The 25561-nt window shown below is 44.5% G+C and overlaps 1 protein-coding gene across 2 annotated transcripts in view; it reads right to left on the bottom strand.

Annotated features, from left to right (window-relative positions):
• mdga2a (MAM domain containing glycosylphosphatidylinositol anchor 2a) overlaps positions 1-9213 on the bottom strand; it is a 712576-nt gene extending 703363 nt beyond the window's left edge. For both annotated transcript variants that reach the window (XM_078406708.1, XM_078406709.1), the window contains exon 1: positions 8016-9213. In XM_078406708.1, the coding sequence (XP_078262834.1) occupies positions 8016-8088 (73 nt within the window). In that variant the 5' untranslated portion in view covers positions 8089-9213. The remainder of the gene's footprint in view (positions 1-8015) is intronic.
• Positions 9214-25561: the final 16348 nt, after the last annotated feature.

The raw sequence follows: 25561 nt of genomic DNA, 5'->3' as shown, positions 1-25561 counted from the left end.
TGACGTGTTGAGTATATAAGCCATACCGATGCCAGAACCTTGGAACTGTGACGTGTTGAGTATATAAGCCATACAGATGCCAGCAACTTGGAACTGTGATGTGTTTAGTATACAAGCCATACCGATGCCAGTAGAACAAGAGAATGTTTTTATAATGCCGGCACTCCGGCAATTAATAAAAGCACCTGCATAACCAAAACTTCAATAACCATTCAAGGAAAGAGAGAGTAAAATAGTCAGTTTGAAAACAAGAGCTGATTGAGAAATAGTGTTGGCAAGAACACAAATATAAATTAACAAAAAAAATCTAGAAACCCAGGCTTTCAAAACTGGGAGGAAAGTGAGTTTTATCTCTGAGGAGGTCTATGTAAAAACTTTTTTTTTTTTTTTTAAGTACCGTGGATTTTGCTAAAGTTACAATTCCCAAATTTTCAAATGATAGCTTAGGTGTGCAGCAAACAATAACATGATTACAGATTTTAGGAGATATTTCAAGGGAGCTGACCTTGTCAAATGAAATGTAAAAGATGAATTGATGGTGAAAAGAATGAAGGCAATTGTGAATTAAATAGTACAACAGCCGTTGAGAACCAAGGGGACCTAGCATGGGGGGGAGGTTGGCAAGAACCAAGGGGAATCCACTGTAGGGCGATGGCACCGAGAACTAAGGGGGACCTGGTGGGGGAGAGGGGGACAAAGACAGGATGAGTACTTTTTGTAACTTTGTTGGTGCCTTTGTGGTGACTCTTTTGTGCACTTTGTATGCAAAAACTAAGAATTTCACAGTAAGGTACAAATTACAATAAGTATCATGATTTTCAACTGGTAAAGGCCTCAGGAACACACCTATGGAAGCAGATTCATTAATAATGTTCAAAAGGGAACTGGATAAATATTTGGAAAAATCAAACAAGACTAGAGAGCAAACAGAAGTGGGATGGTTTGGAAAACTCAATAACATTAAGGGCATGATGGGCTGAACAGCCTCCTATTTCACTGTGCCACCTATTAATTCATCAAGTGGTAAATATAGAAATACAGATTTAGATTAGATTTAGAAACCTAATTACATTCAAAATATAAAAGATCTTTCTGTAGTTGACAGTCTGACAAAATAAAATATGCAAACCTTATGCAAGCTGAACATAAAAACACATTTTTCTCCATGAGGATTTCGTTGGATTGACTTTCCTCTTAATTATAAGGTTAAAGGTACAAGTCCCATTTGGACATTTGAACAGATGTCTAACATCACAGCATTAAAGGCATAGAGTCACACAGTACCGAAACTAGCCCTTTGGCCCAACACATCTATGCCATCTACGCTATTCCCAATTACCTACCTTTGGCCTAGATCTGTCTAAGCCTTTCCTACCCATGTACCGGTCCAAATGTCTATCAGCATCCTTAAAGGAAACAATGCTTTTTGGATACGACATTAAAATCCCAGATTATTCTCCATGTCTCAGATTCCAAATACCATTAAAAGAATTATGGCCCACAGATTATCAGCAGCTTGTTGCCAATTGACCAACTACTAAACTGTTTGTGAAATCATGTATTCAAATTGGCAGCAACATTGCCAATGGTAATAAAATTACTTCAGCTGCTGGGCACGGAGGGATGTCCAGAGATGAAGGCACGAGCCAAAACAGCAAGCAGGGTGAACAAGGTGGACTCTTTGTGCACTGAAAATTACTCTAATTTTCTTTCATTACAGGCATTTACAAAGAATAGCATGGCTACATCTGTAGCATTTCCATCCAAATGTGAATGAGACAGCAGCAAATTGCAAAATTAATTGAATTTCAGATAGTTGGTATTATATAAATAAATCAAGTCAGCGCCTGACCTCTGTAAAAGAGACAAGACACATCCACTAATATGATTGCTTGTCATTGTCCAGTATTGTTTTTATTCCATCATAGATATCATACTTAACATTGCTGCAAACTAATCCTTCCCTTTATGATTTTCCAACTATTGACCTGGATACTGAAATATACATAATACACATACAATTACAGCTGCCCTTTCATTGGCCTGGATACTTAAGTATCTGCAAATCCCTGGATTTTCCTACCGAGAGCCAATGCCTTAAAAGGGCTTATAGCTGAGCTTGTCAAGAGTTTAAATAGCAGGTTAATTGCTAAACATAACAATGACAAGCAGAACTAATGATTAGACATGGTCAGCGTGAACATTGCAATAATATGGGAGTGGTTAAAATGGAAATCACATTTTAACATTTGAAGAAATAAATGGCATGATATAGATATTTGTGATAGTAAGAACCTTAGGTACAGCAAAAAACATGAGCATTGGCCTGCTAGGCATAATAGCCTGATTCTGTGGTGTGTTCACAGGACATGTTTATAAATAGGGCCTAGTTTCAAAAACAAAGGTGAATGCAATGCTAGCATTTATTTCAAGAAGGTCTAGAATACAAAAACAGGGATGCATTGCTGAGGCTTTATAGGGTACTGGTCACATTTTGAGTATTGTGGGCAGTTTTGGGCTCCATATCTGAGGAAGGTTGTGCTGGCATTGGAGAGGGTCCACAGGAGGTTTACGAGAATGATCCCAGGAATAATTGGGCTAACTATTTGTGCTGACCGTTTGAAGGCACTGGGCCAGTACTCACTGGACTTTAGAAGGACGAGGAGGGACCAGATTGAAACTTACCAAAAAGTGAAAGGCCTGGATAAAGTGAATGTGGAGAGGATGTTTCCATTCCTAGGGGAGTCCAGGACCAGATGCCAGAGCCTCAGAATAAAAGGAAGTACCTTTAGAAAGGAGATGAGAAGGAATTTCTCAAGTCAGTGGGTGATGAATCAGTGGAATTCATTGACAAAGACCACTGTTGAGCAGGGCCGTCTTAACGCATGGGCCTGATGGGCACTTGCCCGGGGCCCCACGAGCATAGGGGCCCCATGCTGATCTGTGTATGTTAAGTGACTTGCAATAAATAAATACTACTTTAAAAATGTAGGTTCAATAAGTGCTTTTTTCGCAACCACTAATTGCTTCTCACAGCGATCTGTAAGTGCTTTTCGCAACAATGTAGCACCCTAAGTCCATCGCTAAGTGCTTTTCGGTAAGTGATTTTCGCCGGCACGACGGGGGGGGGGGGGGGGGGGGGGGCTGGTAGGGAAAGGGGGGGGGGGTGGGGGGAGAGTAACGGTAGGGGCCCCAGTACACTGCTTTGCCCGGGGGCCCATAATGCTGTAAAAACGGCCCTGCTGTGGAGGCCAAGTCATTGGATATTTTTAAGGTGGAAATTGACAGATTTTTGAGGGTAAGGGTGTTAAGGGTTATGGGGCAAAGGCAGAGAAATGTGGTCGAGAGGGAAAGATAGATCAGCCGTGATCGAATGGTGGAGTAGATTTGATGGTACGAATGGTCATAATTCTGCTCCTGGAATTTACGAACCCGATCGCCTTGTGCTGGGCCCCCACACATGTTTCGTGAGGCACAGCCGCCAAAGCTCTTTGAATGGCTTTAACCATCTCCCAAAGTCAGAGACGTCCAAAATGGCTCAAATAGACAGCCATTTTTAAACAAATAACACGACTTGATTTCTTACACGTCAATTATTTTTTTTAAAGAAAAAAACAACTTTGTATTAGAAGGGGTGGGAAAACAACTCACCGACTTTCCCCAACTATAGTCAGAGACTCCATTCAAACCAGCGTTTGCCAGCCGTGGCTGGTACAAAGTCGAGGAACGGACGAGGTGTGGAAGACAGGGGCAAACTGACCCGTAAACGGTTGTTAGTGACCTTCTAAACCATTATAATAATTCACTCCTAACCCGACTCGAGCTTTGTTTTTTCTGGGAGTGCAAAACTACCTCAGGTTTTACTTTGGCTTTTCAAATGGTCTGAACTTGTGGTGCAACGTACGCAATTTCACATTTGACAAACTCGAATACGTCAATTTGCAGCTACAAGTAGAATGTCATGCTGGTGAGAATAGGCGTGTTCAGTTTCATGGAGAGAATGTATCCTTTTATGCGTGCGTACGACTTTGAAATGTCTTCCTGTTGGCAATATTCACACTTCCCCACCATAACTGCTCTCGCAGCGCTGAATATTGGTAATTTGAAAGAGAGGAAAGATTTATTTTTGTTCAGAGAAATGATGGCTCGGGGCATTGGGAATGGGATATCCATACATGAAAAGATTCTAGAGGAGCGAGTCAATCAAAGGGCAAGATCAAAAACATAAAACGCTAGAGCAACTCAGCGGGTCAGGCAATGTTTGTAGAGGGAAATGATAGACGATGTTTCGGATCAGAATGTTGCTTCATACCCCAAACCCTCGGGCAGATTGGTCTAGTTGCTGCCATTTCCTCTCCTGTTTAACTCCGAGGTCTCTGTCTGGTGGTTCCAGCTAATCTCCAGACAGATACCAAACAAGATCAGATGCGGCCAACCATCTCCAGACCCATACCAACTGCTCTGCTGAAAGTCAATTCCCATGATGTTGTTGTGTAGGAAGGAATTGTAGATGCCGGTTTACACCGAAGATAGACACGAAATGCTGGAGTAACTCGGCAGGTCAGACAGCATCTCTGGGGAAAATGAAGAGGTGACGTTTCAGGTCGAGGAAGAAACGTCACGTATTCCTTTTTTCTCTCCAGAGATGCTGTCTGACCCGCTGAGTTACTCCATTTATGTCTATCTTCCATAATGTTGTTAATGTGCGAAGGCTTTTTAAACTACGGCCCTCCCCAGTCCTCGCCTCCCTCGCCACTACCTAGGATGCCAACAGAGGGGATATATTTTGCTTTGCCGTGTCATTGCAAAATAACACGTACACGCACCCAAACTCATATGCCTTACAGTGAACAAACATACAAAAAACATGCTCGCCTCCATTGCAAATATCGCCTTGGTTCCTTGCAGTTGGAGTATCTCGGACAGCCAGTAACTGGGCTACTTGACAACAGGTAAAATACAAGATGTAAACGATTAGATTACTTCAGTTAATGTTCTTCTGAGCTTTAAAAAAACAACTAATCACTGCGATTTGTTTAGCTCCCATTTTTTAATTTAACCAATTTTTTAAAAAAAACACATTTCATAACGACAGCCAAACCTTACAAACCGGTACTAAAATGCGTACAAATGAGATTTCCCTGTGGCCTCTCGATATTGATTGATCACCAGGGACCGACATGTCAATTTCATTTGCGAAATTAACATAACTACTGACATCTCTCGTTGCTCAACTCACGAGTGCTGCTCCATCCACAAGGCACGTTCTCGGCTACTGGATTACAGCGCCGTCCTTAGGAGAACTGCACAACAATTTCTGATAGTGGATTCAGCCCAGGAAGGAATTTTTTTTTGTTGTGGAAAACCTAGCAGTTCAGTCGGCTTGAAATAACCAGCTCGTTGATTTCTTCACAACGGGACCTCGGCAACCATCTATACTGCAACCAATTATCTGTCTCTAATCTGGTTATTCGCCACAGAAGCCGACTCAACAGTGACATTGCGGGTTACAGAATCCGACGTGTGATTACTCCCGACGTAAGAGTGGGGTTCACGTTTTAAACAGAAACCGCAGCTTTTAATTCTTTCGAGACCCAAGACTATACTCAATGAAACCTCCACTGGATTACTTTGCAGGGCGATAAAGAGTGTGCAGGCTTGCGTGCGGATGTGTGTGACTGGACAAAGGTGAGCAGGTGAACTCTGCATTTGCAGTCCACACACTTCCTCCATTCTACGTTTAATTTTGAGGAGGATTTTGATAGTACAATGGTATAATGGATTTTAAAAATCCATCTTTCTCACCTCGACTTCAAAACTTTGTTAAAAAAACAATTGATTATGTAAAATGACAATGGTTGTTTCAAGAACTAGTTAGTCAGTTCAATTGAAGATAGACACAAAAAGCTGGAGTAACTCAGCTGGACAGCCAGCATCTCTGGGGAGAAGGAATGGATGACGTTTCGGGTCGAGACCCTTCTTCTGGTCCATTTGATTCAACGGGTTGTACCAAAGAAGAGGGGAAGGTACACTTTTGACACAAGGGGAATGGGATTTTATTTTTGTTTTGGAAGAAATCTAAAGAAAACACCAGATCACAGCGGAGGACCATCATTCCATCGGCGCCGACTCCTCCATTCATAAGCTATTGGCCGATGATCTAGTTTAATAACACCCCGCAGGATATCTATAAGCCTTCACCTTGGCACTTACAACCTCTCGCGAATATGCACAATGACCGAGCATTCGCTTCACTCTAGATTGAATTCCAGACATTCAATGAAGAAATCTTATTCACGGTATGAAGAAAAGTCCTGACCCGAAACGTCGTCTGTCCATTCCCTCACAGATTCTGCTGGCACGCTGAACTCCTCCAGAACTTTATGCTTTGCTCAACAAATCTCCCATCTCTCGTATATGGTGAAGCACTCTTCAAAAATGGCAATCGCCAATTCCAAAGTCCCAGAAAAGTAAGGTATTCAGAAGCAGCTGGATTGCAGAGAACGTTCAATATTGTTCTACGGCCAAACGCAGGCCTGGTGGACCTTTGTTATACCCCACCATCCACAGGTGTATTCGTTTACTGCAAGGCGATTCATGGAGTTATCGGCGTGGTATCACTTGTAATTATCATCATTTCTCATTAGGGCAAATGCCTTCTACTTTTCTAATTGGCAGCTGGATCCAATCTTTGACCCGTTTACAAGGTCATTTAGGTCCCTTCAAATACCCACATGTTTTACTTATCTTTCCTACTGTCAACTAAAGCGAGAAAACTTCACGTTTCTCCTTAAAGTACTCAATCTACTGTTCTTGTCCACGCACTTAACCCGACTTCATCAATTTGTATTCATCTCAAGGCTCGCCTACCAATTCCACATCGTTAACAAAACGTATCTGGGACACATTAGACGAGCCATTCAAGTTGTTGTTAGTAATTGGTAATTATTTGAGCCCCAAGCTCCTCCATAGTTATTTAATTACCTAGAGAGTTATAAACTGAAACTGACCCGATTATTCCAATCCCCGTTTTATTTTACCTGATTAAAACCCCACTCTGTCATTGTACACCACGTGGAATCCAATAAGCTTTAATTGTGCAAATAACCTCTTGCGATCCTCTGCCCAATACTTTATACAATTCAAATTTTCTGCATCCACAGGTTTCCCCTATTTACCCTGCTGGCTACAACCTGAAAGTACTCTTAATTAAAAATGTTTCATTTTAACAGGCGCCATCATTCACTTCTTCCAGCTTAGATATGGCAGTAACTTACGTATCAAATTGCTCTTAAACTGCAATATAGTATATTGCCACCGTTTAATAAATCTCACACTTTATAAACTTGGCACACAAAATCAGAAAGACCATCAAAAGCAACCATCCTGGTCTAGAGTGATGTACATAGTGTACTTAATGGATTCAGCCGAGCTCGATTCGTAATTAATGATCTTCGGAACTAAATGTACGCAAGCAAGTTTAAGGTCGTACTGGAGGAAGGGATTACAGAGTCATGTGACGAACTGCAACCACACAGATACTTCAAACAGAAAGCGAGAGCTCACGTTAAATGCACGAGTGTGTACTCAATACAATAGACAGCTGATGTCCAGATGCGGAAACTGCCCAGATGTATACAGTACACCTGTTTGGGGAGAGGCTTGGTACACAACCCTGGAACCCTGAAAACGCGTTATTGGAACTGCGGTTAATGTCCTAACAATTAAACGTCGTGTTCTCGATATTTTCTCATTGTAGATCCGCATTTGCATTCACCACAATGTGGAACAACTCACTAAACACTCTCGCTTGAAATCAAATACGTCAAATGGTTTTGGGGGGAATTTTTTTTCCGAAGAAAATACTTTCACCGCATCGGTTCGGGTTTGGACGGGGATTTCAGGATATATATATATTTTTAAGAATGCAACCTTGAAATCCTTACGACGAGTTAGCAAGAAATGCAATATCCACGGTGATCACTAAAACAGAAACATTTCCATCACAAACTTACCGTACACCCCCTGGGCAGAAATGCCTTCTAGTACTACTGTAAGCAACCACGAGAGCATATAAGCAAAATCCATCTTCACGTTAACATATCCAGCCTTCAGCGGACTGTTCAGCGATCCCTGGGAACAGCGTCCGTGACCCCCCTTCGCTCTCCAGTTAGGTGGGATCAACCACGAAAAAAAATCTAACGCTGCGATTTTTTTTTTAAATTTGAAGAGATCAAGTCCAAGGTAGAGTCAGGCGTCGGTGTTTCACTGTTACTGGAGTGGGGCAGCGCCCGCCGCTCTTCGGGACGGAGCGTGTAGCGAGCCCATGGAGAAGGGAGCCGTGTCACACCGTACGAGAGGCGAGAGCTTTTTGCCGGCCGCCGTGGCTGTTTCAAAGTAACTCGCACACACACTGGTCCCTGGAGAGCAATTAAGAGAACACGTTCGATCGCAGGTCAGCTAAATCCATCCAGTCTCCAGTCCATTCTGACAGTCGCTCACACACACCCAGTGGAGGGGGGAAAGCGGACTCTGAGGCATCAGCTCCCGGCGAAACTCGGCTTCCTCTTCAACAGCGACGAATTATTCGAACTGCAACATTTCTCAACGAGAAATCTCCCCTCTCCTCCGCGCACACACAAACAGGCACACACACATCCAGACACATACAGCTGGATCCGCCCGGAACTCAAAACCCATCCACTCCCCAATCAGGGGGGGAGGGAGGAGGAGGATGGAGAGAAAAAAAATCACTGAGAAGTTTAGGAGGTGGAGAGAGAGGCTGCTTATCACTGCCGTATCCAAGGCTAGCGGAGCGGAAAGATGTCACCTCGGCAGGGATAGAGGCGGAGACAGCAACGGCAGCAGCATCCCCCGGTCCGCAGCTCGACCCTGTCCTCACTGCCTCTGTGAGCCGGTTTCCTGGCTAGGTTGGTGTAGGGTTTGGATGGAGGGAGGGAGAGGGAGAGGGCGAGAGAGAGAGAGGGACTCCGGGCGGAATTGTCAGCAGCTGTAGTGGCTGCTAGCGGAGCCCGTTCATCACGTTGCTCAGTACGTGCTCGGATGGAGAACATGCAGCTCGCCCGCCCGCAGACGGAGACGGAGACGTACGGGGCTGCGTGATTGACGCTCGTCAGCAGCCAGGCGAAGAAAGCAGATTAAAGGAGCGCTCCATCCTACTCAACGCGCATTTCAGCTGCACCGCCTTTTGCATTTCTACATTGAGCGCAGCCGCTGCACGATGGAAAGGCGCACGGGAGCGCATACATACACAGAACCACAAACGGCACACACACACACACACACACATACACACACACATACACACATACACACATACACACACACACACACACACACAAACGGCACACACACATACATACACAGAAACACAAACGGCACATACACATACATACATACACATACACACACACACACACACACACACACACAAACGGCACATACATATACATACATGCACACACACACACACACACACACACACACACACACACACACACACACACGGGCAGGGCTTTCAAAAGGCAGAAAGGGGAATTATACTAAAATAAAGACTTTTACAAAAAAATCTGCGTTCTCGCGCCGATTTTGATTTGTGCATATTTTGAATAAGTCTCCTTTTCGTATCAAAAAAGTTTGTGCAATCCGCCAGGGCCATTTGCACAATTCCAGCTCGCCGCTTGGATGGGGCGCTCCACGGGACAGGTGGTCAGTCAGTTGGCACCACTAGTGCTGACACCTTTAGACAGGAGGATCAACGTTCAATTCTGACAGATTGAGGCCAGTCATTGTTGTCAGTCGGTCAGCACCATTGTTGCTGACACAGAACAAATGTCTACCCGTTCGACAATAAATCGCTGCTTGGGACCTTTCGGGTTTTGCATTTACACAAGAAAGCAGACCATTCGGCCCCTGGAGCCTGTCCCACCATTCAATGTGATCATGGCTGGTCTATCCCGAGCCTTAACCGGGCTTAACGCGCATCATCAGACTCAGAAACAGCTTCCTTCCCTCTATGCTGAAGTCCTTCTACAAGCTAAAGTACTGTCCGATTCGCCGCTACTCCATTGCGGGCAGTACCTGATGCGTTACAATGCTTAGAACAACATTCTACACTGTATCTTCTCCTGTGCTCTGTCTATAATACTTGAGTTCTATGTACCGGTTCCCATTGCCCTCGATTTTTCAAAAATGTACCTACTTCCATCTTAAATGCCGATTTTAAATAGGACTGGAAGCATATTGAAAACATCTCGATTAAAAAATAATGAACAGTTTCATCCCCTTGTTCCATGGTTTAAAAGTTCTGAGCCAGGCTATTTGGAAAACGAGTCCTCTGCTTTATTTGAAGTTTGAAAGTGTGCATCACCAGACTCAGAAATAGCTTCGGAACAGCCCTTCCATAAGCTAGTGTACGGTGTGAATCACCTCTATCCCATTGCACACATTGGAATTTGTCTGTTGAACTGATTCGCTACAATGCCGAGAACTATATTCTACACATTGTATCCCCTTTGTTCTATTTATTGTACTTGGGTTTGACTTGACTGTATTTATATAGTATCATTTGAGCTGATTAGATGGCATGCACAGCAAACCTTTTCGCTGTACTTCAGTGCACACGACTATAATAAACATAAGAACATAGAAAGTAGGTGCAGGAGTAGGCCATTCGGCCCTTCGAGCCTGCACCGCCATTCAATATGATCATGGTTGATTATCCAACTCAGTATCCTGTACCTGCCTTCTCTCCATACCCCCTGATCCCTTTAGCCACAAGGGCCACATCTAACTCCCTCTTAGCCAATAAACTGGCCTCAACTACCTTCTGTGGCAGAGAATTCCACAGATTCACCACTCTCTGTGTGAAAAAAAACGTTCTCATCTCGGTCCTAAAAGACTTCCCCCTTATCCTTAAACTGTGACCCCTTGTTCTGGACTTCCCCAACATCGGGAACAATCTTTCTGCATCTAGCCTGTCCAACCCCTTAAGAATTTTGTAAGTTTCTATAAGATCCCCCATCAATCTCCTAAATGCCAGCGAGTACAAGCCGAGTTTATCCAGTCTTTCTTTACATGATAGTCCTGCCATCCCAGGAATCAATCTGGTGAACCTTCTCTGTACTCCCTCTATGGCAAGGATGTCTTTCCTCAGATTAGGAGACCAAAACATAAACACAAACCATTTGCCCAATGAACAGATCTTCATATTCCCAAAAGGACACTCGATTGACCAAGCCCGGATAAATCAATGTAGAGAAAATGAGCAAGGCTTCAATGTATGCCCGAAACCGATGGGACAAGCAATTCACCAACATAAATAACTGAGAATATTACCATAACATTAAGGAACATTAACATAAATAACTAAGAACACTGTGTGCGTTTTATTCCAAGATAGAATTGCTCAGTGACATGAGCAAGCTGAAATATCCAGAGCCAATTGGTCCTGAGAGACATGAGAGTGTTTAATTGTCATATGTACCGACAAAGGAACAATGAAATGCTTATTCGCAGCAGCATGACAGGACTGTAAACACAATGCTCATAAATAACATACAATGAACAAAATATCCAATCAATTAATAACCCCCAAAACAGTGCAAAACAACCCCAGTACATGAACTCCTTAGTGATACCAAAGGTAGTTCATAGTTTAGTTGATATTGTAATGTTCAAGAGCTTGCTGATCATGGTTTTCAGACTCCTATATCTTCTTGCCAAATGTAGGAGTGTCAGAGAGAGCATAGCCGGTTGTTTGATGATGCTAGCTGCCTTTTGTTGCGCAGCGCCTCCTATAGATAGATCCCTTCGATGATGCGGATATCATTTCCCACGATGGACCAGACGTTGTCCACCAACTATTGTCATCTTCTTCATTCCCGGGCATTCAAGTTACTTAACCAGGCTATTATGCAACCAGCCAACATGCACTCTACTGTACAAATGTGAAGGTTCAAGAGTATATATTTCCGCACACTAAATCTAAGATAGACACAAAATGTTGGAATAACTCAGCGGGACAGGCAGCATCTCCGGAGAGAAAAAGTGGGTGACGTTTTTCTTCTGAAGAATGGTCCCGACCCAAAATGTTACCCATTCCTTCTCTCCCGAGATGCTGCCTGTCCCACTGAGTTGCTCCAGCATTTTGTGTCTACCTTCGGTTTAAACCAGCATCTGCAGTTCCTTCGAACATACAAACTAAATCTCCTCAGTCCTCTAAAGCAGTAGAAGCATCGGTGAGGTTTCCTTGTGACTGCATCAATGTGCTGGGCACAGGACAGATCTTCAGAGAAATGCACTCTCAGGAACTTGAAGTTGTTGACTCTCTCCACTACCAACCTGTCCGTGAAGACAGTTTAGCGGATCCTCGGCTTTGCCCTTCTAAAATCAATAATTAGTTCATCCGTCTTGCTGGTGTGCTTTGCAATAGAGTGAGTAGAGCAGGGGGGGCTGAGCATAGGGCCCAGAGGTGTTCCTGTGCTGATTGTTATCCGGGAGAAGTTGCCACTTCGTACTGATTGTGCTCTGTCCACCATCCTGTTGTGTAGGGATGAGCAGGTACCCAGTTTAGTGGGGATGACGGTGTTGAATGTCCAGCTGTGGTCAATGAACAACACCCTGATCTACGTGTTGCTACTGTGCATGTGGTCCAGCGCAGGGTGCAGACCGTTGATCTATTGTGGAGTGAGGCAAATTGTAGTGACAAATCCGGCCTCCAGGTTCCACGGGAGACCTGAGCTCACTGGATACTGTCCCAGTCTGCACGGAGCACACTGCCCCTTCAGCGAGAGCAACGTCGACGTTTGATTCTCTCTATTCTGTCGCAAAAAGACGGTTCTTGGTTATGCAATTCATCCGTGTTCAGTTTTTCGGGATATTCAGCGCCCAATTTTTAATATCCGGCACGGAGTCACCAATAATATTTGAAACGTTCACCTCTCCCACACTTGCCCCTCCCCCCATTCCCCTCCCTGCCCCCCAACCAAGGATGGTTGTCTTTAGCTGTTTAAAGTTATCAAAGTCCCTTCTCATGTATGTGAAAGATATGTGCATTGAGTGCAAAGTTATATTCGAGTATCTGATGCGTCGTTGGACAGCCCGTTAGCGTAACTGAAGATCTCGGAGAAAACCCACGCAGGTCACGGGGAGAACGTACAAACTCCGCACAGACAGCACCCGTAGTCGGGATCGAACCCGGGTTTCCAGCGCTGCATTCGCTGTAAGGCAGCAACTCTACCGCTGCGCCACCGTTACTCCAGCTTTTTGTGTCCATCTTCGGTTTAAACCAGCATCTGCAGTTCCTTCTTACACAAGATGACAGGGATCCGACCCTGTTGACCAAACCCTGTTGTAGAAATACCAAATACAAAACAAATGGGACTAGCCCAGAACGCCAACTTGGCCGGAATGGGCAGGTTGGATCGAAGGGGCTGTTTCCACGCTGAACAGCTCTAAGAAAAGATCGTATGACATCCCGGAAAAAGTTGTTATTGCGATTGAGACCAGTTAACTGGATTTAAATCCCACATCTGCCGTGGTGAGATTTAAACACCGGGCAGGAGATGTTCAGCGATGGCAGAGTTCAATACCTTACGCTTTTCGGATTCAATTGTGCGAAATTGCTCAGATGGTGGGTACATCTTTGAGATTTTGATCGGGACACACCTGCAGAACAGACAAAAAAAAGCACCTCGAATCATTGCTACTAATAACGCACGCAAAGTGTTGGCCAGAACTACCTGAATGACAGGAAGCAGATGTTCGACCTTCAAGCGAGAAGTAACCCATCATCTAAGCCAATGCAAGGGATACTTTAGCAATTTGGGTCATGGGAACGGTTTCACTTTAGCTGCTGATGGCATTAGCGCCGTCCGTTTAAAGTTTGTAAATCGATTAACTTTTCGGATATCCAAAACTTTGTAAAACTATCACACGTTTAAAAGACAATTGGACGTACATGGATAGGTTAGGCTTAGAAGGATATGGGCCAAACGCAGGCAGGTGGGACTCGTGTAAGTGGGACATGTTGGTCAGCGTGGGCAAGTTGGGCCAAGGGATCTGTTTCCACATTGTGTGACCCTATGACTCTGATTGCAACACTTGTGCAAAACCACAGAGTGTTGGAGGAACTCAGTGGATCAGGCAGCATATGTGGAGGGAATGGATAGGCAACGATTCAGGCTGTCAGTTAGGGGTTATGGAGAGAAGAGGGAGAATGGGATTAGGTGGGAGAGAAGATCAGCCATGAATGAATGACGGAGTAGACTTAATGGGCCGAATGGCCTAATTCTGCCCCTAGAATATATGAACATATGAGTATGAAGCCTGAAATCCGAAGAAGGGTCCTGATGTGAAACGTTGTCTGTCCATTCCTTCCACAGATGTTGCCTGACCCGCTGAATTCCACCAGCACATTGCGTTTAGCTCAAGATTCCAGCAACTTAAAACAGCGAAGTGGCACAGCGAGTAGAGAGTTGCTGTCGCTTAGCTCCAGCAATGCGTGTTCATTCCTCTCTGCATCTCTGTGGAGTTTGCACATTCTCCCTCTGATCTTGCAGGTCTCCTTCGGGGTGCTCTGTAAATCCTGGGAGTTGATGGGAAAGTAGGAGGATACGTTGAAATAGTATAAATGGGTAAAAACAAGCAACTACAGATGCTGGTTTACAAAAGAAGACACATAATGCTGGAGTAACTCAGCCGGACAAGCAGTTCCCCTATTGCCAGAGTGAGGCCACATGCAAACTGAAGGAAAAACACCTCGTATTCCGCTTGCAACCCAACTGTATGAACATTTAAATCTCCAATTTTGGGTATCCACATAACTCTCCCCCAACCTTCTACAACCATATACCCCCCCCCCCCCCTCCACCCCATCTCCCCTGTGCCACACCTGGACTTGTAACTATTTCTCCCCTCCCACCCATATTCTTTTCTCTAGCTTCACAATTCACAACTCTTCAATCCTTTTGTTCATGCCTTCTGACTTTTCTTCTCTGTCTTTGCCCAACCATCTGGCTTTCAAAACCCCCCTCCTCGTCTGTATCAACCTATTACTGTCAGATGTTGTCCTACCTCTCCTCTTTTCAAGCTTTATTAACACTCCAGCCCACACACATAATTAGTCTGAAGAAGGGTCTCGTTCCGAAACGTCACCTATTCATGTTCTCCAGAGATGCTGCCTGACCCGCTGTTACTCCAGCACTTTGTTTCGTCTTTAGCATAAATGGGTGATGTGGACTTGTAGGGCTGAATTTATGTGTTTCTGTGCCATAGGAATGGAGATTGAGATGTTCCAATAGGATGATTTTTACTTACTGTTCGCACAAATAGGAAAAATAAAATCCCACACAAGGATTGGAAACTATAACTAAAGCTTCATGATGATCATCCTTTAGTTCATAAATTCACAAGTTATAGGAGCAGAATGAGGCCATTTAGCCCATCAACTCTAAACCACCATTTAATTATGGCTGACCTATCTTTTCCACTCAACCCTATTCTCCTGCCTCCCCATAACCACCCTAAATATATCCATTGGCTTGGCCTCCACAACCTTCTGTGGCAATTAATTCCACAGATTCACCACCCTCTGGCAAAATAAATTCCTCTTCATCTTTGGGAGTTTGATTAGGGCCCACCTGGAGAACAGACAAAAAAGCACCTCGAATCATTGCTACTAATAACCACACACATTTTGGGCCAGAACTACCTGACTGGCAGGAAACAATTGTTCGGCCTTCAAGCTAGAAGTAACCCATCATCTAAGCCAAGGTGTGTCCTTTTATTCTGAGGCTATGGCCTCTGGTCATAGACTCTCCCACTAGTGGAAACATCCTGTCCACATCCACTCTATCAAGGCCTTTCACTACTTGATAAGGTTCAATGAAATCCCCCTTCATCCTTCTTAACCCCAGCTCCATCAAACGCTCATATGTTAATCCATCATTCCTGAGATCATCTCATAAAGCTCCACTGGACTATTTCCAATGCCAGCATATCCTTCCTCAGATATGGGGCCCCAAACTGCTCACAATACTCTATATGTAGTGTGACTACTGCCTTTTAAAGCCTCAGCATTGCATCCCTGTTTTTAATAATCTAGTCCTCTCTAAATCCTTGCGACCAATTTGATTTGCAAATTAACTTTTTGAGAATCCTGTACCAGCACGCCCAAGTCCCTTTAGACGTCCAATTTCTGAATTCTCTCTCCATTTAGAAAATTGTCTATATCTTTATTCCAACTTTCAAAATGAATGACTGCACACTTTGCTATGCTGCACTCCATTTACCACTTCATTGCCCACTCTCCCAACCTGTCCAAGTCCTTCTGCAGACTCCCTGCTTTCTCTACACTACCTGCCCCTCCACCTATCCTTGTATCATCAGGAAACTTGGCCACAAAACCCTCAATTCCACCATCCAAAACATTGATGTACAACAATCCCTGCGGAACACCACTGGTTACTGGCAGCCAACCAGGAAAGGCCCCCTTTATTGCCACTCTTTGCCTTCTGCCCTCCAGGGGCAACCTGCTGGCCGTGCTAGTATCTTCCCTCTGATACCATGGGCTCTCATCTTCTTTAGCAGCCTCAAGTGCGGCACCTTGTCAAAAGCCTTCTGAAAATCCAGATAAACAACATCCATTCCTTTGTCTATCCTGCTATTTACTTCCTCAAAGCTTTCCAGCAGATCCGTCAGGCAAGATCTCCCTTTCACAAAATCGCGCTGACCTCAGCCTATTTTATCATGTGGAATGACATTTCTCTAAGTAGAAACGCGAGTGAGGTTCTGCTTTCTGGTTATTATTGCCAGTTTATCGGCAATTTAAATAAATCGTGGTTGGAAGATTTTGCATACCAATCCAGCCTGGTTGTGCCAAATATGGCTTCCGTTGACATTAAATGTACACAAACGTACAACCCTTTCCGAGTCTGAAGCAGGGTCCCGACCGGAAACATCGCCGGATCCGTTGAGTTCCTCCAGCACTTTGTGTGTTGTACAATTTCTCACTTTATTGGCCTAACACTGACACTATATGTTAATTATTCTGGGAGGGAGCATTAATAACTCTCCAATGACAAAAGTAATTAAATCAATGCATGTAAACTGGCATATGAACTGTAATCAAAACACAAAGTGCTGGAGGATCTCAGCGAGTCAGGCGGCATCTGTGGAAAGAACGGACAGACCTCATTTTGGGTCAGAACTCTCTCCAGTGGTATTGTGGAGGGGGAGGGGGGCTGGAAAGAGCTGGAAAAGAAAGGTGGGTGGGACAAAGCCTGGCATGTGATAGTTTAGGTTTATTATTGTCAGGTGTACCAAAGTACAATGAAAAGCTTTGTTTTGCATGCTATCCAATCAGATCAGATAATACAGAAGAAAGACGCAAAATGCTGGAGTTACTCAGCGGGTCAGGCAGCATCTCTCGAGAAAAGGAATAGGTGACGTTTCCGGTCGAAAACTTATTTTGTCTATCTTCGGTGTAAACCAGCATCCGCAGGTCCTTCAAGCACACAGATCAGATAATACTATACTTTAATACAATCAAGTCAAACTCAAGTACAATAGAGCAAAGTGGAAGACAGTGCAGAATATAGTTCTCAGCATTGTAGCGCACCCATCCCATAGACAGGTAGGTGGCTACAGGTGAGTACGGTCTGATCGGGAGATATGTTTTTCAGATATTTATTTTGCTGCTAGTCGACGCTCCGCCTAACACACATCACCTGTCCTGTGAAGATAGACATAAAAATGGGCCAGATAGCATCTCTGGAGTAAAGGAATAGGTCGAGACCCTTCTTCAGACTTGTTTTGCAGAAGGGTCTCGACCCGTAACGTCAGTCTGAAGAAGTGTCTCGACCCGAAACGTCACCTATTCCTTTTCTCCAGAGATGCTCCCTGACCCGCTGAGTTACTCCAGTATTTTGAGTCTATCTTCGGTTTAAACCAGCATCTACAGGTCCTTCTTACACATTTGTCCAATGAAGTTTGCTTCAAAGTAAAGACGGTGTCACAACAGGGCACTTCTGCATATGTTGGTGCAATCTGCTTTAAACATGATGGATGGATACAAATCGCTGCGGGCGCCGTTACATGAATAAATTGCTGTCATGTGTCTTCCGAGCAAAGAGAACACATTAGCAACATGAAGGGATTCTACTGAAAGCCCAAATATCCATTCCTTAATAAGCTAACAATGGGACATAATGTGCAAAACCTGACATGGCAATGTTCATGACATTTTGGTAATGGAACCATGTATTTAAGAGGGTAGGAAGGAACCGCAGATACTGGTTTACACCGGAGACACAAAATGCTGGAGTAACTCAGCGGGTCAGTGAGGATTTTTGGATGCCCATTCTTTCTATCCAGAGGAATGCTGCCTGTCCCGCCGAGTTACTCCAGCATTTTGTGTCACCTCTTTAAGAGGCTTGCTTGTTCTGAAGTTGGCAGAACGGCACACAGGCGAACCAGACCAGGGGGACATTGGGCCGTGCTCATTGGTACAGCGCAACCTTCACTCAATCACGGCTCTTTCTGAAGCTTTGGTCCCCAGAAGCAGCTCGCCGGTATCAGAGCGAGTTGAACGCTCCACCCTGAGACTGACACTGGTCGCTGGCTGCACTCTCCGTCCGGCCGACTGCGGGGATGGATGGCAGCTGAAGTTACATTGGCAGAAGCTGCTGTCCGAGGCGTTGCTGCGACAGTGTTGTGCCTGCCACCCTACTCACCCGCCACAGTGAGGAAGGACTACCTTTGCCGCGGCTGCTCATACCATCTACAATGTGGGCGGTTCACAAATAGTCAGCTTAACGACCCAAGTGAAAATACGAACAGCTGCATGTCTAACCACTCGTTTATAAACATTATCCCATCAGCTATTACTTTCAGAATTGCTGTTTTGGTGCAGATTGCGAGAGATAGAACGTTTCCATTGCGAATCAAAAGATAACTTCAATTCACGTCTCATCGCCATCACCTCTCCCCATTCATTCATGTTTATGTTTTTTAATAATCTTATCAGTAGGGCGACTTTGCATTGAGCGCTGACAAACGCAGTATGAGGCGGAGTAGGTTTTTTTCCCTGATTTAATCTTCCCTTTCACCTCGGCTCGGTGATTGAGATGCTCGGCCTCCCAAGTTAACTTACATTCATTCCTATGGTGGCCTAGCCCGTAGCCTTTAAAGCACTTTATCATGCCAAGCGTATATCGCGGCTTCAACACGCAGTGATAGGAAATATTTACGCTCTTACCTCTGCAGTCTGAGTTTTTATGTGGACTTTCCCACTGTGGCTAATTATCGCAGAATTCTAATAGTCCGATCAGTAATTTATAAAAAAACTGAAGTATGTTTGGATCTTAACACCGGAGCGCAAGCCAGTATTGAGTGGTGTAACTTACACTAAACTGAAAACGCTGGAGTAACTCAGCGGGTCAGGCAGCATCTGGGGAGGGAATGGATCGGCGATGCTTCTTTAGACTGACCCCCTCCCCCCCGTGTTCCTCCAGCACTCGGTCACTTGCTGAAGGTTCCAACACCTACACTTCCTTGTGTCTCCGTATAGTTCACATTACAGATTTCCCGTTAATGTTATCAACACCAACTCTTGAACTCCAGTAAAATAAAAGCAGGCGAAACGCAGCTGGAAACCGCACTCGGCACAAATAATCTATATTACCGGGACACGCCTCGTATTCCTGCTCTTTGCTCGGACCCTCGAGCACAAGTATGACCGAGTCATGTCTGTAAGTGGTCGACGAGAGTGGATTCTGAGCTTTATCCAAGACCTGACCTTTGGATAGGAAGGTGAGCTACGATCCACTGAGGACCGTACCAGTACTCGTCGAGAGTTAAGTGTTTATTGTCAAATGAACCGACAAATGGCAAATAACATTCTTACTTGCAGCAGCATAACAGCTCTATACACCAAACGCATAAGCAATATACAATAAACAAACAAATCAATAAATTAATAACCACAATACTAGCGAGAAAGAAAACGCCACTAGGACCTTAGTGCTACTAAAGGTAGTCCATAAAAGTTCATACTTTAGGTTAGTGTTGTGTAGTATTCACATGTCTGATGGGAAGAAACTAATCTTGAACCCGGATATCACGGTTTACGGAACGCTATATATTTTATTCTTGGTGGTAGGGATGCAATGGGAGCGTGGCCAGGGTGGTGTGGGTCTTTGATGATATTGGCTGCCTTTTTGAAGCAGCGCCTCCCATGGACCCCTTGGACGGCCGGGGAGGTCAGTACCCACAATGGACCGGGCAGTCCTAACAAGCACGCACTTTACAGTGTCAAAGTCCAACCAACTCCTCCGATCGTTGAGCAGCAGAAACAAGTTCTCCATTGTACACGGTGCAAATAAACAAGGGAGCAACAACAATTGCCATTAAAAACCATTTGTTTTCATGCACGGAATTTTTTTTTTTGCTCGAGTAAATAATTCTGACTAAATCTTCATAACAACTCAATGTCAGTGGTGGCTGCGATGGAATGATCAAACCATGTGAGGATGTATCTGTGGATACGACCAGTCGGATCTTGAACCTTTTGCAGTATTAATGTGCTGACTGCACTCTACTGGCCAACAGGCTAAGTAACACTCGTGGATTTTGAATCCGCACAATCACCTCCACTTTTGTTAAACAAAATTCTCTGTTTACAAATTGGTAATCAAATCGCAGATAATTAAGCATCAAATGAAGTTATACGCATTATTTGCGTTAAACAAAGTGTGCGTTTTAAAAATCTATTGATGCACTATTTCTTAAGAATTAAATATGGTTTGACACGATGTCCTAAAATAAGTTTTGAAAGACGTATGGGATATTAAACACTCAAATAAAGGCGTAACACAGTAACCGTATCCGAACCATTTACGTTCTGGTCGACGGCATGAGAAATTCATCTATGTATCAAGCGCTCTTACTCCATACGGGCACAGAAATATATGCTGTTGTAGCGACCATAGAGAATGGTCCAGGTCGTCGAACCCTCGGATTGGCCAGCGAGGTCACGTGGGAACGCGACCATGGGGATTGGTCCAGGGAACGACATCGCTGATTGGCCAGCGATGTCAGGTGCGCGTTTGGCGCCCGTTTTAGTCAGTTCGACGAAGTCTTCAAGGAAGACAGTAAGTTTGTATTGGTTGTCCTGTACCTTGTTGTTTAACTCTGTATTCGTGTATTGCGGCTGCAATAAACTTCGTCTACAACCAACAAGTTTCGGACTCGCCATATTGGTGACCCCGACGTGATCTGGACGATCACCGACTGAGCAGGAACCCGACGCCTCGTTGACGATGAGCGAGCAGGGCACACCGGAGTCAAGCGCGGCGGGCGTCCATCTTCCGTTATTTTGGACGTACGCACCGCAAGCTTGGTTTATCCACGCCGAGGCTCAATTCCATATAAAGAAGGTGTCGGACGAATCCACAAAGTACTTCTACCTCGTCAGCGCTCTATCGCCGGACACAACCAAGCGCGTGATGTGGTTCATCGTAAATTCACCTGCGGAAGACAAGTACGAGGCCATGAAGAAGGTATTACTGCGAACCTTCGGGTTTAATAAGCATGGTGGTGCGGCAAAACTTCTGCACCTACCGGACTGGGTAGACCAACTCCCTTGGGTTCTTTTGGGCATCCGGACTGCTCCTAAGCCAGATCTCGGTGCGTCGTCTGCAGAGCTAGTATATGGCTCGACACTTCGAGTACCCGGAGATCTGTTTCCGGACCCTTCAGCCCTGCTCCCTACAGTCCCATCAGCGTTAGCATCTCTCCGGGAACGGGTGGGCTCCCTGGCTCCATTGCCGACTTCACGTCATGGGTGTCCCATGGTACATGAACCGTCTTCCCTGAAGGACTGTGAGTTTGTTTTTCTGCGTAAAGATGCCCATCGCGCCCCATTGCAGAAGGTCTATCAAGGGCCGTTCCGGGTTTTACGTAAGGGAACGGCTACTTTCACCTTAGACATGGGCGGCAAGAGTGAACTCGTCTCGGTGTCCTGGCTCAAACCTGCCCATTTGGACCCGGATCAACCAGTCCTGGTCGGTCAAACCCCTAGGAGAGGCCGACCTCCGTTAGTTCCGCCCAGTCCAGAAACTCCCGTTCCGACAGTTCCTCCAGGACCCCCCGTTTCGGCAGTTCCTCCAGAACCCCCCGTGCCGGTAGTTCCTCCAGAACCTCTCGTTCCGGCTGTTCCTCCAAGTCCGGAACCTCCGGCTCCTGTGGTTCAGGCTGTCCCTCTCCGTACTCGTTATGGTCGCGAAATCCGGCTCCCAGCTAGGTTCCGCACCTCGGGTTCTGGGGGGGGTCATGTAGCGACCATAGAGAATGGTCCAGGTCGTCGAACCCTCGGATTGGCCAGCGAGGTCACGTGGGAACGCGACCATGGGGATTGGTCCAGGGAACGACATCGCTGATTGGCCAGCGATGTCAGGTGCGCGTTTGGCGCCCGTTTTAGTCAGTTCAGCGAAGTCTTCAAGGAAGACAGTAAGTTTGTATTGGTTGTCCTGTACCTTGTTGTTTAACTCTGTATTCGTGTATTGCGGCTGCAATAAACTTCGTCTACAACCAACAAGTTTCGGACTCGCCATACTGTTGTGTTAAATAAAATAAATAGAAAATAACTTCTGGGTGGAATATTCCTTGACTTCTCGCTATTCCACTTCAGTAAATCCTCGCAAATAGAATTTCCTTAAAAAACGTACCGTGAAGTTTCTGAAGTCTTAATTTATAAAGGACCGTCCCTAACTTCAGTGTAAAGGGTCTACTGACATAATCATTGGACACTGTTCAAGGGATAATATACATCAGATTCACGCTCTAGTGCCAACTGCCGGTTGTGGTCGGCGCGCTTGCCCTTGATCTGAGGCGATCGAGCGGTGGTCTGCAGTTCCCCTGCCATTGCCTCGCCGATCTGCAGATTTCTAAAAGACAGCTGCTCTGTGCAGATAAGACACGCGTTTGCACAAAATGCTTTAACTCTGCCTTTCAATGCGGATTTGGTGGCGGTAAATACTCGGCTATGAATTTTAAAAGAGTCAAATTAAACAATTGAGGCTTAAAGCCTTCACAACACGAAAAAAAAATGGAGATGCTATTCAATCACAATTAGTACTCCCACTTTGAAATTCAGCAGGAAAAAAACTACTTTGGCTAAATGGTTCTCCTTTCAAGCTAAACAGACTAATTATCCATGATATCACAAGGAATTTGAATCTAATGAAAATTATACTTTGTAACAAAGTGCTAAATGAATAAATGTGACAATTTTAAAAAACATTTTAAAATCTCCCTTCTCACTTTAATTCCCTTTCCCACTCCCCCACATTGACCTATTTGTCCTTGGCCTCTTTCACTGCCAGGGTGAGGCCAAATGCAAACTAGAGGAACAGCACCTCATATTCTGCCTGAGAACTGTACAGTCCAATGTCATGAACATTGACATTTCCAGCTTCAGCGAACATGGGCAGCATCGCTGTCAACAACGCATCCTTTCCTGATGAGATCAGTGCATTTTACGTTCACTTTGAGCAGAAGGTATGGGGAAAGATATCATTTACCTTAATGATTATCATCAAGGAGCTCTGACATCCACTGTCAAGAAGTACTTTGAGAAGCTGGTCATGGCACACATTAATTCCAGCCTCCAGACATGCTTGATGCACTGCGTGTTCACCTACTGTTGCAACAGGTCCATGACAGACATCATTTCCCTGGCCAGGCTCTTAGCACTGGAATATCTGGATAACAATAACATCTACATCAGACTCCGATTTATTGACTATAGCTCCCGCTCAATGCCACCATCCCAACCAATCTTCTCTCCCATCTCCTGTACCTAGGAATCGGCGCCTCTCTCTGTCTGGGTGAGCATCTGAAGAAGGGTCTTGACCCAAAACGTCACCCATTCCTTCTCTCCAGAGATGCTGCCTGTCCCGCTGATTTACTCCAGCATTTGTGTCTAGCTTCGATATAAACCAGCATCTGCAGTTCCTTCCTACACAACCTGACATTAGGGTTGACAACATGCCACCAAACACAACTTCAACATTTCAATTGATGGGTCAAGTGACTAATGTAACCTTCAAGGTTTATGCAGGATGCTGGCTCAAGCTGTGGAAGTAGAAAAAAGAAAATCTTTAAAAGGATTTTGGAAGAGGTACAATATGCACAAGGTCATCAAAAATATTGCAGCCCGGGCAAATATTGAGTTCATGAATTTGAAAGGAGTTTGCAGTAATGTGTTCCTTCAGGTTGCATACAGTTTCAAAGGTTTTAGAAGTGGTTGGTAATATGGTCTAAAAAGTTCTAGTGTTGATTCCACAAATCAAACTTGAGGTGGAAGTTGCTAATGTCCAAATGTTGCTGGAACATCAGTTTTACGAGCTGAAGAATTAGGATTAATAGAGTTGGGGAAAGCAAAGCAAACGATTCATTCGACTTTGAACCAAAATAAAAGTTCATAGTGGAAGAAGATAGACACAAAGTGCTGGAGTAACCTAACGGGTCAGGCAGCATCTCTGGACAAAAAGGATGGGTGACGTTTTGGGTTGGAACCTTTCTTCCAACCTAAAACGTCACCTATCCTTTTGCTCCAGAGATGCTGCCTGACCCACTGAGTTACTCCAGCACTTTGCGTTTATCTTTGATATAAACCAGCATCTGCAGTTCCTTCTTACACTTCATAGTGAAAGACTTGGCTGAGGTATTCAGAATCTTTATACACACAAGCCAGCAATTCAGGGATCTGAGCTTAATGTAAAATTACTTTCTTATTAATCCGAGAGTTTTAATTTTTATTTCTACTGAGTCTATTTAATCCATGATTCTTGTTCATTTTACTACAGAGTAAGTATATTCATGCAGTGCATTGAATATGATAGTATAGGAACCAACAATCAACGGAGTATAAAATAAAATAGTCAACATGCATATGGATCTAGTGAAATCCAATTGATGTAGATTCATCTAAAGAACTGCTTCAGGAACTGAACTGTTTTATATAATGGAGAGAGCATTGTACATCAAAGCTCCATTGGCACTACCTTTCATTGCAACAGTGTTTGGAGCCAGGTGGTTGGAACACTATTTCATTAATAGAAGCTTAAATAGCTTTAAGGAGAGTAGCAGATCTGAGGATTGGTACATTTCATTAAAATCAGGAGGAAGAAGAGAGAGAATTAAAGGAAATATTTAACAAACTCATTTAATGTTAGTGAAAGAGTGGTGAGCAAAACTGAGTGTTAGGCTCTCACAGACAATGAATGGAAAAAAACTTTACTGGAATAAATGGAAGGGACATTAAACGTTCTCTTTTTGCCTTTATTTTCAAATTGAAGGGATAAAGAACATATTTCTTTCTCGTTCATTCAAGGGATTTGGGCTTTGCAGGCTGAGCCATCATTTAATTGCCAAGCCCTAATTGCTCTTAAAAAGCTAGTGATGTGCTGCCTTCTTAAACCGCTGCAGTCCTTGAATTTTGGGTATACCCACAATACTGTAATCCAGGATTCCGACT

The sequence above is a fragment of the Rhinoraja longicauda genome, chromosome 10, assembly GCF_053455715.1.
Source record: "Rhinoraja longicauda isolate Sanriku21f chromosome 10, sRhiLon1.1, whole genome shotgun sequence".
NCBI classification, from domain to species: domain Eukaryota; kingdom Metazoa; phylum Chordata; class Chondrichthyes; order Rajiformes; family Arhynchobatidae; genus Rhinoraja; species Rhinoraja longicauda.
Note: the sequence above shows the minus strand (reverse complement) of the source record. Positions and strands in the feature narration are given on the sequence as shown.